This window comes from Cyclopterus lumpus, chromosome 12 (genome assembly GCF_009769545.1).
Source record: "Cyclopterus lumpus isolate fCycLum1 chromosome 12, fCycLum1.pri, whole genome shotgun sequence".
Classification (NCBI taxonomy): Eukaryota; Metazoa; Chordata; class Actinopteri; order Perciformes; family Cyclopteridae; genus Cyclopterus; species Cyclopterus lumpus.
Genome location: NC_046977.1, coordinates 13,126,870 through 13,142,299, shown reverse-complemented (window position 1 = coordinate 13,142,299; position 15,430 = coordinate 13,126,870). Strand labels below are relative to the sequence as shown.

The 15,430-nt window shown below is 46.7% G+C and overlaps 1 protein-coding gene across 1 annotated transcript; it reads right to left on the bottom strand.

The window, feature by feature from the left end:
- Nucleotides 1-174: 174 nt before the first annotated feature.
- LOC117740626 (amyloid-beta A4 precursor protein-binding family A member 1-like) lies at nucleotides 175-13,516 on the bottom strand. Its single transcript, XM_034547139.1, has 13 exons — nucleotides 13,197-13,516; nucleotides 8,047-10,003; nucleotides 6,740-7,108; nucleotides 6,289-6,328; nucleotides 6,009-6,154; nucleotides 4,415-4,447; nucleotides 4,065-4,151; nucleotides 3,743-3,943; nucleotides 2,811-2,990; nucleotides 2,135-2,347; nucleotides 1,611-1,730; nucleotides 1,301-1,441; nucleotides 175-680 (listed from the first exon to the last, which is right to left on the bottom strand). Exons 2-13 carry the CDS (start codon nucleotides 9,925-9,927, stop codon nucleotides 609-611), a joined length of 3,483 nt encoding a protein of 1,160 aa, XP_034403030.1. The 5' UTR covers nucleotides 9,928-10,003; nucleotides 13,197-13,516; the 3' UTR covers nucleotides 175-608.
- Nucleotides 13,517-15,430: the final 1,914 nt, after the last annotated feature.

The following is a 15,430-nucleotide window of genomic DNA, read 5'->3' as shown; positions in this document are numbered from 1 at the left end:
CTACCAAACTTCACAGCTAATATGTGTCTTTTAAGTTATTATTTTAGGAAGTTGATGGCTTAACGTTTCGTGCGTACCTCGATGCAGTAATTCCTCGTCTCATTCGAACTTCATTAATTTTTCTGAAATAACAGCCTTCAGCTCAAATCCTGTTGGATAAAACAAACCGAGTTTACCGACTTTCTTTAGAGTTTATTCAGCAGAATTGTACATGCATTCCCCTTTAACTTGACTACTTCAGTTTAAAGGTTATTCATCGTCTGGGTTGCCCTGATCATTTATAGGTCCGACATGATTTAGAGTACATTCAGATATTACAGCTATTTAACCAAAAAGGTATTATTTACTCTGTTTGCCACCTAAATTAAATAAAAATCCACAATAAAATCCACTATTTCTCTTTGGTCAAACATAACACGTCACATTAACACTCGGCCTCGTGAGATAATCTGTCTTCTGCTGTCATATTGTAGATTTACATGTTTGCATGACAGTGTACTGTACAGATTAAGGCAAGTCAAGTGAACTCAAACGGCATACAGAGAGGAGACGGGTCTTTTAGAACAAGGGAGAGAGGTGAGACAGGCGGAGAGAGGTGAGACAGGTGTTCAGATGTAGACAGGTTGCTCCTGGGCTGTCAGCAGACGGTACATGGCCGCAGGCATCGTCTTCATGTGGATCTGGAGCAGAAAGAAGCCAAATTATGGGAATTAAAAAGACAAAAGCAACTCAACAGTTTTGTGCATGACTTTCAAATGATTGTTTCTTGGACAATATTAACATGAATTCTCCTGAAATTGTTACAGGGTCCAGTGACCATTACAGCCCACAAAAAAAGGGGGTTGTGAAGTAATTTGCATTCCTAACCCTCTGGGGAACGTGAATGTGAATATGACCGGGAATGTTTAGGGTGAGGGTCATGAAACAAAGTGCTGGTCCAGGGCCCAAAAGAACCCCAACATCATCTTATGGGGATCAAAGATACCATAAAGTCTCAAAATAAGTATTCAAATGATCTCAGTCCTGAAAGGCTTGTGGTAAATTCAGTGTTTTCAGTCAATAATTATGTTCAGTTGCTTAAACTATTGTCAAGGAAACTAAACATTTCCTGCAGATGTTACAAACCAACAGATGACCATGAAACGGGGGGATTTATAGCCTTTGAGCTCCTGGAACGCTTTTAATGTGAAACCAATATTCAGGAGTTACCGACGACAGCTTCACACCAAATGAGAGAAAGCAAAGTAAGACTTCCAGGCTTCTGAATCATCTTAATGAAAAAGACATCCAGAACTCCTACCTCTCCCATGGCGTTCGACAGAATCTGAACGATCTTCTCGTGAGGCGTCGCCACCACACTCTGGCTGTTGATCTCGATAATGCGGTGGCCGACGCGGACGCCTCCTCTCTCCGCGATGCCTCCCCTCATCAGGCTGCAGATCTGTGCAAGTTAAAGATGGGGAGAGGGGCAGAGGGGGGGACTCAAAGTTGAAAGCCTCCAGAAAAGACCGCTGTGAGAGGATACTTTCTCCAGCTACCAGTGAATGTTAACAAAATAAAAGCTCTTCTGCCCATCATTGTAAAAAGAAAAAGGGCAGCATCACACTCACAATGCCATTCTGGACGCTGAAGCCCAGCTGGTATCTGAGGTCCGGCCTGCGGATGAGCACCATGGTGACGGGAGGACACCTGACGATGTTCAGCTTGATCCTGGACTGAGACTTGAGACCCTGAGGGGTAAAACGGGAGATACGGGGACGGTTGTCCTGTGTTACGAGTCTACGGCAGCTATATAAATATACACACACACACACACACTTGATAGAAATGCTTATTGCTAAAGAACAAATAAACTGGATGATGGATTGGTACAAGGTCAAAAGGTCCAGCCTCAAAACATGATCTTAAACGCATTTTTAAATGGTTGCATTTAAAAAACGTTCACGTTATGCAATTCATTTTTTTATATATTGTTGTGAAGTTCCCAAGAGAAGCCTATAAAGAAAAGAGGACATTCTGAGACCAACACTCACTGTAAGAAGCGACGCATAAGCAAAATTAAGCAATGCAAGGAAAAATATTCTGAATAATGAACAGAGAGGATTGACAAAAGCAAAAGTTCTGAGCTGCATACCTTGATGATGCTCTGGCAGGTGCTAAGCGGCAAACCCACCAGACTCGTGCCGTTGATGGTCATGATCTGGTCTCCAATGTTGAGTCGAACAGACTTCTCCGCCGGCCCAGCATGCATCATGCTGGCAATGATGACGGTGGGGAGGATGGACCCCCATCCCGACTCGACTATCACCACACCCAGGATCTCTCCTTTCTGCTTCTCAATGTAAACCTGCAAGGAACCGCAGACGGTTTCCAGTTGGGAAACTTTAAAAAAAAAATACAGATTGAGCTCTGGCTTCTCTCCTGTGGGATAAACTACGGAGGAGTAACATGTACTGGTCGGATTCAAATCCTAAAACCCTCTCCTGGTGGAGCGCTCACCCAAATGACATAAAAGAATGATGCTTTAAGGGTCCAGAAACCAGCTTGAGCCATTTGAACCATTGGAAGGCAACGATTGTAACATATTTGTGTTCAAACACATATGATAAACATGATTTGACCCGAATCTGAGGGTTGTTTGTATGTATGAAAGATGCAGAACACACAAAAGGCCAATCAATAGGTGAAGTGGAATATCCTATCCTAGTCCAGCAGACGTTTATTTCTGGAGGCAACAATAAACTCCATTGAAGCACAAGAAGCCCGAGAGGAACTCCCGGGACTGCGCTGCCCCCTACTGGTTCACTCACGTCTTTGCAGTTCTCTGACTTGGAGAAGTGGATGAGGTCGTCGTTGTACATGTCCTGAGTGTTGAGCAGGTCGCTGTACTCCCTCTGGCTCAGGTCTTCTGGGTCGATGCCGTTGGCCCTGAGGAACTCCTGGTAGGCGACGCTGAACGACTGGCCGATGGACTGAGCGATGAGCTGGGCCTTGGAAAAGGAGGAAGACGAGGAAGAGGAGGGCAAGAGCTCGTCAATGGCGGGGAACTTTTAGAGTCTGTGAGAGCCAAAAGCCCAAACATCATACGTTTACATTACACTGAAAGACGCGCAATATTGTGACATATGATTATTATTACAATGTTTATTGACGTAATGTCTTATCCATACTCAATCTGCCCTGAACTTAATTCAACTAACTTAAGTCTCAAAGGCCCCGACAACACATTTGCTGTTCAGTTTTGGAAAATGTGGACAATTGGTGGGTTGTTTACGTTGGAAGATCAGATCCACAGCTTAATACATTCATAAATAAAATAATTCAACTCTTATTAAATAATGAAAACTTTTTTTGCTGTCTTTTCAGGAATTGTGAAGATGATGTATAAGCTTGTTTAACAGAGGAAGCTCAGATGTGTTTCGTTAAGCTTAGCAGTGGAAGCAAATGGGAAACAAAATTAAAATAGTATGATTAATATGAATAGTTTAGGATAATAAAACAATGGACCTGTACTTGTAAATTCACTCATTCATACAATGATGGGAGGGGCTAAGGTTCCACCTGCACATCAGCAGTAACTCACATTCACACACATCTGCACACCGTAGTTCACAGCTACAGGAGCAATTTTGGGGTTAAGTGACATCGACATGGTCTAGCGGAGCCGGGGATCGAACCACCGATCCTCTGATTGAAGGACGACACAGTCGCCCCAACAACAGATCAATAATCAATAACTCACATCCTCCGACTCGAAGACGTGGCAGATCATCCTGTACAGCCGCCTGTCATCGTGGGTCATGGTGGTTTGCTCGGCTGTGTGGTCCAGGTTGTCCTGTGCGCTGCGGGAGCGCACCATCTTCCCCCGGGCCATCAGCACCACCATGTTACCGATGTCCGCGATGTAGGAGATCGTCCTCAGCGGAAGGTCCATTAAAGACTCCTGGTGATCCCCAAAAGAAAAGAAAAAAGATGAGGATATTTCTCCCTTTGTACGACGACATTGTCCCTCCATAAGGATCGGGGCTCTATCCACTGAGGTAAGCTTGTTATCACTTTGATACCTGAGTGTCTGCATTGAGGACTTTGATCCTCTGCGTGGACATAAACAGATCGACCTCAGCAGTGGCCGCCGCCTCCCCGTCGGGGCTCTGCGTGGAGAGAAGAAGCAACAGGGCGTGAACGACAGCGGGGGGAGAGCACAGCGGGCGGCGTAACGGTCGAGAGCCATTCAACCGTTAGCACGCATATAAGACTAACACATGTACAACCTGCAGTCTGCATGCGAACAAAACACAACAACCCATTTTTAAATCACCTGCACAAATGTTCTCCTTGTCCTCGACGTCACACGTCTGTCAACTTTTACACGACGCACACAATCACAGAGAGACTAGAAACTCAAGCGGCTCACCTGTTTCCGGTTCTTTGCCTGCTTCTGAGCAGCCTGCGATGATGAGAAAGCAGAACAGAGACTCAGAACAGAGACTCAGAGACTCAGAGCAGCGACTCAGAACAGAGACTCAGAACAGAGACTCAGAATAGAGACTCAGAGACTCAGAGACTCAGAACAGAGACTCAGAGACTCAGAGACTCAGAACAGAGACTCAGAACATCAACACAACCAAAGCACAAGAAAATAGCTCTTTGGGCAGATCAACAACAGCCTAATCGCCTCATTCGCCGTCTTCATTCCAAATGCTAAATTAAAAAGGGACAAAAGGACCTTAACGGTGTGTGTGTGTGTGTGTGTGTGTGTGTGTGTGTGTGTGTGTGTGTGTGTGTGTGTGTGTGTGTGTGTGCGAGGACAGTGATGTTTGACGGGGGCGGGCTGCCAGAGGCCTTTGTAGGAAACACGATCACACGTCTCCTCTGCACCGATGTGACACCAGCGGCCCCCGAAGACAGAGAAGCGGCCGCATGTGTTTCGCCTCATGACGGCTCAGGGTTTGCGTCTCCAAACTGTTGGTTGTGTCCGCGTCTCTCGAGGTTTCAGATACAAACCCGTCAGCTCACACTCTTTAGCGATTTTATTAAATGGAATCTTAGAAAAATATATTTTTTAAAAAGGTTCCTAGCATCTACGTGGATTCAAACAACTGTGTGTTTAATTCCAACAGAGGTGGCCTCCATATCTCCTCCACTATGTGACAGATACATTCAGGATTGAACGATTTACTCGATGGCACTCGTAATGATTGAACTGGATAATGTGAATAATGTGTGCTTTTCCTACTTTTTGAGCCATTTGTACCATTGGAAGGCAACGATTGTAACACATTTGTGTTCAAACACATATGTTAAACATGATTTGACCAGAATGTGAGGGTTCTTTGTACGTATGAAAGATGCAGAACACACAAAAGACCAATCAATAGGTGAAGTGGAATATCCTATCCTCTTCCAGAAGACGTTTATTTCTGGAGGCAAGAAGTCTGCTGTGAAAAAGATATATATATATATATATATATATATATATATATATATATATATATATACACACACACACACACACATATACACCCTGCGGTCACAGTGCATGATGTCATACGCAGCAAACTAAGTACATCAGCACATATAAACCTGGCTTCTATGTATATGTGTGCGTGTGTGTGTGTGTGTGTGTGTGTGTGTGTGTGTGTGTGTGCGTGTGTGGGTGTGTGTGTGTGTGTGAGCGTGACCGCAGCATAAAGCAGGGTTACAGTCTTCAGGGCATCACAGACTTGCTCAAAGATTTATGTAACATCTCTTTGAGTTGAGGAGTGAATCTTGTCCGGCTGAGGCTCAGCAGCAGTGATGACTGATGCATCGTGCACAAAGCCAGGGACCTTTTCCCCGCTGACGGTTTCTGACTTTTGAAAAGAAAGACCCAAATCTGGAGCGGACCTCAGTTACATCACTGTTGGAAAATGTATCTCCAGACCGAAGGAGATGTGGATTTGTCCCGTTATTCCTTCACTACGATACGACCCCAGAAATAAATCAAATAAGCGGCGGTTTACTCTCACCCGGACTCTGTTCATGGCCTCCTGTGCCTGCTGCATGCGGGCACTCTTTGTGGGCGTCCTCTCGGACAGCAGGTGGGTGCAGCCCAGGTAGGTCGCTGCAAAGATGATGCCGTCAATAAGGTCTTCGGGGTCGCATGGTCCCGGTACTGCATGAACCAACAGCGCTCGTTAGGCACATTTACAAAGCGTGCGGATCAACGGTGATGAACAATAGTGTCAACAGACGGAAAGAGGAAGGGCTGAGAAGCATATCAGGATTTTCATATGCGAGTCCACTCACCGTCTACGAACGTTGGGAACGGAGGAAGAGATCTGCGAAGCTGAGAAGGCACAAAAAAGGGAAAACTGTATTACCATCCTTGTTTTTCCTACTCGCACACTTCAGGGCTCTCCGAACTCATTTATATTCTGCAGGACTGCTGGAAGATAAACACGAGTAGAAGATGCCTGCCTCTGCAGAATTTATCATCCTGTTTGCCGTGGATTTTATAAAATTACACCGTGGTCTACAACTGGACCAGTTTGAGGTTTTTTTTCCTGTATTTGTTTACATTTTTGAAATTTAGCCAGATTAAAAGTATACCAAATTAGCCTTCAGAGGGTACTGACGGATGTGCAGAAAACTGTCACAGGGTTATTACTTTGACACTAAAAGCTTTCTGGGGCGATGAAGAGCATCTTTTTTTCCCTATATTTTATGGATTTATGGATGCTTATTCACAAACTCTCACCTCCTGGAGAGTCAGCTGCTGTGTAGGAGACTGTGGCTGAACTGGAGGTCGCGGCCGCTGAGCCGGAAGCTGCTGCTGCTGCTGCTGCTGCGGCTGATTCTGTGGTTGATGCTGATGTTGACGCTGGTGATGCTGATGAGGCGGTTGGGGCTGCGTGTACGTGTGCAGCGGCCTCGCGGCGTCCCTCTGCTGTGAGTGGTGGCCCTGGTGGTGGTGATGGTTGTGTTGGGGCTGCGGTTGGTGATAATGCTGAGGGGGATGCGCTCTGGATGACTCAGCTCTCGGCGGACTGACCGCCTCCCGAACTGGAACGGATGCATAGCGGGACGGAGACTCGGACACCGACGGAGCGGGGGAGTGTGGAGAAGACTGAGCGAATGAAACGGAGAGAAAACATTATTCTATTTGTGTTTTTTCTAAATCACTCTTTTTAATACTGCAATTCATCCACAGCATCCACAGCTGACGCCTTATTCCAACGATGCATGATGCAGGAGTTTGGCATGAAGCCAACGTGAAATGAAAGGAGAGCTAGGGATGTAAATCTGGTTGTAAAGCTTCCCGTAAGCAATGACATCTAATTGAATTCCTGCCACACTGCAGACCTCCATGGGCAATGTCACTCATCAGCACAGTCTTAAAAGTATTGCTCAATATGTTGAGAGCAAAATAGGAATAGTAGGAAGAAATAAAGAAATAAGTCCCTAAAATGGTCACTTTTACGTCTCGGGTTATGCATACGTTAAAAGGAAAGGTCGTCTACACTCACATAATAACTAATATCGTCTGCTCATCTCCCGAAATGTGGAACTATTCCTTCTATTGCTTGTTTCATGCTGTGTCATGAACAACCATCAGCTTTTTTAAATTTCATTTACGGGAACCGATTCTGAATATTAAAACCTTTCTATTTGATTCATCTTGTTATGCGCTGCCACAAACACCAGAACACTCTGTTCACTGTGAATTGTGTGAAACAACTGTAATGCAGGAAAATACATTTCTCTCTAAAAGCGATCGGAGTGTAAAAACTATTCTATTCTTCCCAGGAGTCCAAAGTCCGGCTACTTCGACTGGATTTCCCAAAGCCTCTGCTCCCTTTTCCAAATTTCGTATTGGTTACTTTAAGGAAAGGGTGACATCAGGTACAGGGGAAAGACAACCGTTGGATGAGCCAATTTAAACTTTAAAATGTTGCAGTTTTTCATGTGACACATAAGAAATTGTAAAAAGGAGCAGATCCCAGTGCGGCGAGTCCTTTGGGAGATATAGTTTTCATTAAAAACTCAAACGAAAGTCACACTTACATGGCCAGCTGTAGTCTGCAGCGGGTACACCTCCTCTGTGGGGCTCACCTCCTGCCTCATCACCCAAATGGGCTCCACGGGCTTGTCCGGTGTGTAGGGGGAGCGCACAGTCTTAATCTTCACCTCCTCAATCGCCTCCTTGATGTCTTTAATCGCCAGGATGATGGCGTCTCCCGAGCCCCTCGTACCTTCTTCCTCTTGGAGACCCTCCACGTTCCGCTCCTCCTGGGCCTCCCCCGAGCTGCTCTGCCCAGACGAGGGGCTCTTGGCCGGGGTTTCTGCTCGTCTTGGGGGCTGCCTACGGCTTTTGGGAACGGGACTTTGATCGGCGCTTTCCCCCTCGCCGTCAGACTGTCCGTCGTAGTGGTGCAGCCGGCAGCCGACTGAGCGGTAGAGAGGGGAGTGATGGGTGCCGCGGTCTCTGCCCTGCCTGGGGCCGTAATGGGAGCCCTTGAAGGACGGGGAGGATGGAGACCCTTTTTGTACATTCTCCTGTCTATGGCTGGTAAAGGGCTCTTGGCGGGACTCCTGCATGACCCCATTAGACTCAGTCCTCCAACCAGAATGCCTGCGGGGTTCTCTGTGTAACTCGGGGTAGGAGGTCTTAAGGGGCTCAGGGAAAGAGTTGGGATGGGATTTTGCCTCCGAGTACGACTCGTAAACGGGCTCGGTGTAGGATTTTTGGTGGGACTCTGTATAAAAGTCTGCATAGGTTTTAGGGTAGGAGTCCGAGCAGGAAGTGAAGTGAGACAGCGAGCCCGATTCGGAGCAATCCTCATCTTCATCTTCAGGGAGCAGGTCATTGTCGGGCAGAGGGCTCAAACTGGCGTCCTCACTGAAGTGGTCCAGCTGAGGGAAAGGTGGAACATCTGGGGACGAAGGAGGAGTTGGTGACTGGAGTGGCGGCGGGCTGTGGAGAGGTCCGTCCATACTGAGTGAGGCAGCGCTCTCCGTGTCGGAGCAGAGGTCAGTGATTTCACTTCCCTGAGCTGCAATGTCCTCCGCTACATCCTCCATCGCTTCTTCCTCGACCTCCTCCTCCACACTCTCTGCGCTTTCCTCTGCTCCGTCATCGACTGTCTGCAAGTCGTTATGGCTGCAGCTGGAGTGCCCTGTGGTTGAGCGGTGGTCTCCATCATCCTCCGCCTGTTCTTGATCTTTGTACATCTCCTCAACTTCCTCCAATTCCTCTTCACACTCCACTTTATGCTCCTGGAGGTGTTCTTCTACCATAGCAGGAGGAGTGTGTTGGGGGTGATGTTGCATCTTATGGGCCGCAGGACCAGGTGAGAGTTGGGTGGGCGTGACAACTGCAACAGGACTCTGGTGAGGAGATCTCCTGTCCTGCAATTGGTCGGTTACAGGATTATCTGACGTGCGTTGCTGTGACTGCACCTCTGCCGGGCCTTCATCCACGCCAGGTGAGGAGTCCTGCATCTCTCTGGTAGGTTGCCTTTGTCTGTGACCTCTGAGGCGGGGGTTAGGGTCACCATGGCGACGGTAACGGGTGACTGCAGGGCGGGGTTGCTGGACAGGAAGAGGCTCTGTGTCTCGACTCTGGTCCCCGTCTGGCCGAGAAACAGCCACCACCGGCAGCGGACCGAGACTCTGAGCCTGGCTTTGGCCCTGCCCTGATGGAGGCCGCCGGCGATGCCGAGGGGCTCCGCGACTTGTGGGTAGGTGGTGTTGGTGAGGAGGCTGATGGTGATGATGATGATGGGGATTCGGTTCCCCATCCTGGTTGGCCATCTGACATGGCCTCCAGGATCGACGTATAGGAGGTTCCCCGGGTGACGTCCCGTTGGTCTGCCTGCTCCTCGGAGGCACCTTGTGCTCCTCGCCTGCTTCCCTGGATGCCTCTCCCTGATACTTGTGGCTCATGGCTGGGCTGTGATCCGACTCCAATTTTCAGAACATGCTCCTCTTGACTCCAAGAAAACCCCGCTCATAGCACAGCCTGGGGGAGACGGCGGCGGGACATAAACAAGAAACGTCAAATTACACAAAAGTGGTCGAAGGAAAGATTTAATGTAAAGAAGAAACCTTATAAGTGCTGGATATTGAACATTAATACTGTTTTCTAATACTAAAAGGCATTAAATGATGTTAAAAGTTATTCAGTCAAACAACACCTGAACAACACCCTCAGCCCCCTCCGCATCCATCCATCCATCTTCAACCAGCATCCCACTGATCATCCCAATCCACACACACACACACACACACACACACACTGATGTTGGGTATCAGGCCGGGGAACTCCCCGTCTCTATATTGCAAATAGTAAAAACTAAATCCTCTGGGATTCATCTGAGTGTGCAGTGCACTTTAATCTGCACCACATTCATCCGTCCACAGCAGCTGGCAGATGGCCCAGGATGGGAAGAAAGAAAGGAGGAGGAGGAGGAGGAGGAGGAGGAGGAGGAGGAGGAGGAGGAGGAGGAGGAGGAAAGGTTTTAGTAGTAAGGAGGGACATCTCTCTGATATCAGATATGACCTGACAGAGAGAGATGGATAGGGAAGTCATCTGAATAATAAAGGCCCTCGGTGAGTGAGAAGCCCAGTTTTTGATACTTATTGAATATGACGAGGCTATCAGGGTACCCGTCAGTTATCCCGGGCTTCACCCATCTGAGGTCAACGCACTGAGAAAGGACGTCCGAATGCAACCCTTCTCAATGCTTCAGGAATAATAAACTGGCTCCAGAAAAAAAAAGGTCACGAACGGGGACAAATGTACAGTCCGATATAAAAGAGAGAAAAGGGGCTAAAGCTCGTTAATGCAGGCTTATACGACGGCTCAAAAGCATTTATCATTATTGCTCGTCCATATGTTCACTGCGTTATTTATCTGACCTCGTGATCAGAAGGGTCTAAAATGTGCGCCTGTATATACATGGAATGTCTACATTTGTGAGTCAACACGTTTCATATTGGATGAAGAGGAAGCAGGAGGTTCACTGATGCGGTTGTCATCTCACATGTGCACATATATGAAATCTGGACACAGGGGGCAAAGGTTAATGTGGATCCTGTAATCTGAGCACAAACTACAAATACTAGGCGAGGGGGAATGAAGGGACACAGCAGGAGCGAGGGCGGACTCCCCAGGGTGGCTGATGTCTCTCTCTGGCAATGGTTGGGTCACTGAGAAGGGGGGGGGGGGGGGGGTCACAGATGGCCCTGGCAGCGCGGCAGTGAAACGTACGCGCCTGTAGAGCGCTGCACTTCCATCTGCCAGGCTGCAGTGAAAGCTGCGGGTTTGGGGGGGATTTACTAGCCCATTAACTCGCTGATCTCACACTGACCGACAACAACACACGTGTGCCACAGGGACTGATCACATCTATTCATTAGCCTTTACCTTTCTCCATCAGCCGATGGAGTCACAAATATCCACTGCAATATTTGTGACTGCATTTTCAGATGCAGCTAAAGATTATTTTCATTATCGGTGTAACTGTAACCAATTTTGTTATCAATTTACAGATTAATATGGGAATGTTTAGTTGATTAAAATGTCACAGAAAAAAAAAAGACTAGCAATATGTCACAGAGCTCTAGGCAATGTCATTAATGTTATGGTTAGAAATATTTTGGGGCAGCCACTTTTTATTTTACTCCAAGAGCAGCAGAAAAGATGTAATCATCTCGATGATAATGGACTAGATGTTATTTGGTGCTGTGCTTTTACTGTTGTTGGACTTCCAGCCCACTTTAGGCCTCTCCTTACTGAGTGCGTCTATGATCCTTCATGTATCGTTATATGCTGTAAAGAGAAAACTATAATAGTTTCAACTATAATATCCCATCTCAGAATTTATGAGGTTAACATACAGTTAATGAAAAGGCAACAATAAAAAGAAGGTGATGTTCGTGAAATGAGCGACCAAATACATTACGCAACTGGCATCTCGTCTCATATCACACAATTATATTAATGGAGTTTGGATTCTGCCCTTAACCCAGGCCCTCATACGGCTCTAACCTTAACATGTAGCCCTTCATCGGTCCCCTTAAAGAAATCATACTAAGTACTGGTACAAAATATTGTTCATGGCATGAATAATCAATGACTCAACCAAGCAGAAATTTAAACAGCAATTTTGATAATCGATTTATGCGTTTCAAGCAAAACGTGACCTTGTCCTGCATGCTTCTCGATTATGAGGAGAGTGAACTGATCTTTGGGTCAAACAAAATGTGCATTTTGGAGGACAAATCCACATGCTCGGCAAATCGTGATTGGCATTTTTCCCCATTTGGCTGACATTTAAAAATGATAGATCAATAATGTGAATAATCATCATGAGCTGCAACTCTCCTCACTTTGGAGGACTCTCCTTGTCTTTCTATTCTTGACAGCGTGATTCATACCCTCTCTCTCCCCCCCACACCCCACCCCCCCACCCCCACACACTTACACACACACACACACAGTGACAGACACACTGACTCAGCGAGCATACGGTCCATGTTGGGACGCATCAATAGACGCATTACTTACATTGTGTTTATATGTCGACTGTGCCGCTGCCCCAGAGGGAGACGATTAATCCGTGAACAAGAGCCAAATTGGCAAGTGCTTTTATTTTGAAGGCTTACTGGCTCCTTAAATCCCCTGCCCCACGGCCTTGAACCATTTGATTATGTTAAAAGGGGCAAAAAAGCCTTCTTTCTGGGATTGGTGCTCGTTATCGGTTCGTGATCAGCCTCCGCCTCTTTGAGATGCGCTTATTGGGCACAATACATATTATGATCACGGCGTTATTCTGGATATGAAGCAGGTATGTCCTGGGAAACACACACACACACACACACACACACACACGCACACGCACACGTACACGCACACGCACACACGCACACACAGCGCCCCTCACTGTGCCCCTATAACTAAAACGCCTGCCATGTATTTTGAAAAGGGGAGAAATGCAAAGTGCAGCTCACTGTCACCTGTCTCAGTGCCTCCCCCTCTCCCTCCTGGACGGTCCAGATTAAATCCCTGCAGGTGTCGGATCCGCCATCAGCAAAAACAACCCGCTACCCATTCCCATTCCGCCCTCCAGCTCCACACACACACACACACATACAAACACGCACATACACACACACACAAACAAAATCCCCTCCGGTTCCCGAACACTTACCTGCATGTCAGAGGAGGAGGAGGAGGAGGAGAGGCCCGGGTCCGGCCGCTGCAGTACGCATCGCCCCCCGTATCTCGTGCCCGCTCGCTTTGGCTCGGCTCGGTTTGGCTCGGCTCGTCCCTCCAGACAATTTGCTCGGGATTAAAGCGGAGTGCTCAGCCCCTCCTCCTGCAGCGTGACATCAGAGCGGATTAGCGACTCACAAAGCGCCTTTACGAAACACGGACGGAGGCTGGGTGGTGCGGACGCAGACGGTTCTTCACGGCCACGAGCGGAGCTTCATCCCACCTACCGGATCATCATCCTCATCATCGTCATCCTCATCAGCAGCAGCAGCAGCCGCATAGCGCTGCCGTGTCTCTGGTCGCCCGCTGCAACGCCCCGGTTTCGCCGATGGCGTCGCTGTTGCACGCCTGGTTTTATCGGCGCGCTCCTGAAGCCACCTTGAAGGAGCTGGAGGAGGAAGTGTGTTCCAGCTGGCTCGAGCCCTGACACGAGCCCTTCATAGAGACACACAGGTCGTCGTATGCCACCTGGCCCACGTTTGGAAAACATTGCCAGTTATATTGATTGCCTATATATATATATATATATATATATATATATATATATATATATATATATATATATATATATATATATATATATATATATATATATATATATACACATATCTGCTGTCATAGTACAAAATACATTTTAAAAAGTGACCGGCAAGAGCAACATCTGTAATCAGTCCAGCCAATCAAAGATGGCAGCCGGAAGTCACATCCTGGTTCTGCATGCAAAACAGCATTTGAGTTCTCATCTGAAATGACAATCTGATCAGTAATCAGAAATGTGTACATGTATTGAATCCGCTTCAGGAATTATGGGGTTGCTAAGCCTTTTGCTTTTTTTAATTTTAGCAATACATTTTTTATAGACATTGTAATGCTTATTTGGCCATAATAGATATTTTTCAACAGAGGCCGTTGTAGCTTTGTGGAACACTTGAATACAACATCTAATAAGAAACACTTGTACTAAAACATGAAACCTGCTAAATGTTTCATGAGAAGGATGTTTTGGTCCTATCACGCACATGTTCCAATAAAATATTTTTTTTCTGGGGGTGTGTAGCTTTGGAACACTTGAAACGACTAAATGATAGAAAATTAAATGAATATCGATAAATGACCGTCAGGCTACCGTATTTGATTAGCTCAACTAAAGAGTCGCTACTTGGGGAAACAAACATCTTTATTGTGTCGTTGTGGAAATACTTTTCCTTGATCTTCAACTGACAGGTGACTCTTTGCATGTTTGGGGTTACTAAAACTTTAAATGTGTTAAAATACATAAAAGTGACACATTCAATTATTACCAATGTAAAACACACAGTACTAATCTCAATCATCTTAACAGCATTTTTAAAGTATTAAGATTAAAGCATTTTTAAATAATATCAGATATTTCCAAAAATTAAAATGCAAATGTATGCAGAAGGTTCTCCCTTTCTTTTTGTAAAAGTCACACAAACCCTGATTATTCCAGGCCCGTTGGTCTTGTTGTTATAGGTGGACATGGCTGACAGGAAATTAAGTAACTTGCACAATGTCAAGAGCGGGGAAGTGTGTTTTAGGGTCACTCAATGCCTGGCAGAGCAGATCAATAGGACCTGTGTCTACATATTGTTGAGCCCCTGTAACGCATTCCCACCTAAATCACGTGCGCCCTTTCCCCACCAGAAGCAGCCGTTACCGTGACAACAATATGCGAAGGAGGATGGCGATGGTGTGGAGTAGTAACCATGGCACCCAACCTGTGACTGCTATTTTTTCGCGGCCGCACGTCTCTGATCCCACACAGGCCGTCTGCTGCGCGCTTTGTGTAAAAAACACAGCCAGTGAACTTCTGACCGGGCCAATCGAGAAGCTCTAAAACGAGGAGCGCAACAAGCACAATCAGGTCATCAGGATGTATCCGAGGTCAACGGCACACGAGCTATATCTCGTGCTCAGAGTCAAACTCACTGCCGCTCTATTTCCAGAGACGACATCAATAATTTGTGGGCCCTCTCTCTGCATACATGGATGAAGGTATACTGTGCGTGTCTTGTTGTTAAATATATATAGCAGGCAGTGAGACAGACTGAACCCATTACTGGAATTAATGCACATTAATGTTTCATCGCTGATCACGTGAAGAAAAGAAAGCCCCCATGGCGTTTCGAAATGCACACTGCAGGTTCC

Bases quoted from the DNA above. Each gene is read 5' to 3' on its own strand.
- LOC117740626 (XM_034547139.1), bottom strand. From the start codon at position 9,927: ATGAGCCACAAGTATCAGGGAGAGGCATCCAGGGAAGCAGGCGAGGAG. The intron at 6,155-6,288 runs GTGAGTGGACTC...TGGTTCATGCAG, and splicing joins GTTCCCAACGTTCGTAGACG to TACCGGGACCATGCGACCCC. The intron at 3,944-4,064 runs GTATCAAAGTGA...GGGGATCACCAG, and splicing joins TCCTCAATGCAGACACTCAG to GAGTCTTTAATGGACCTTCC.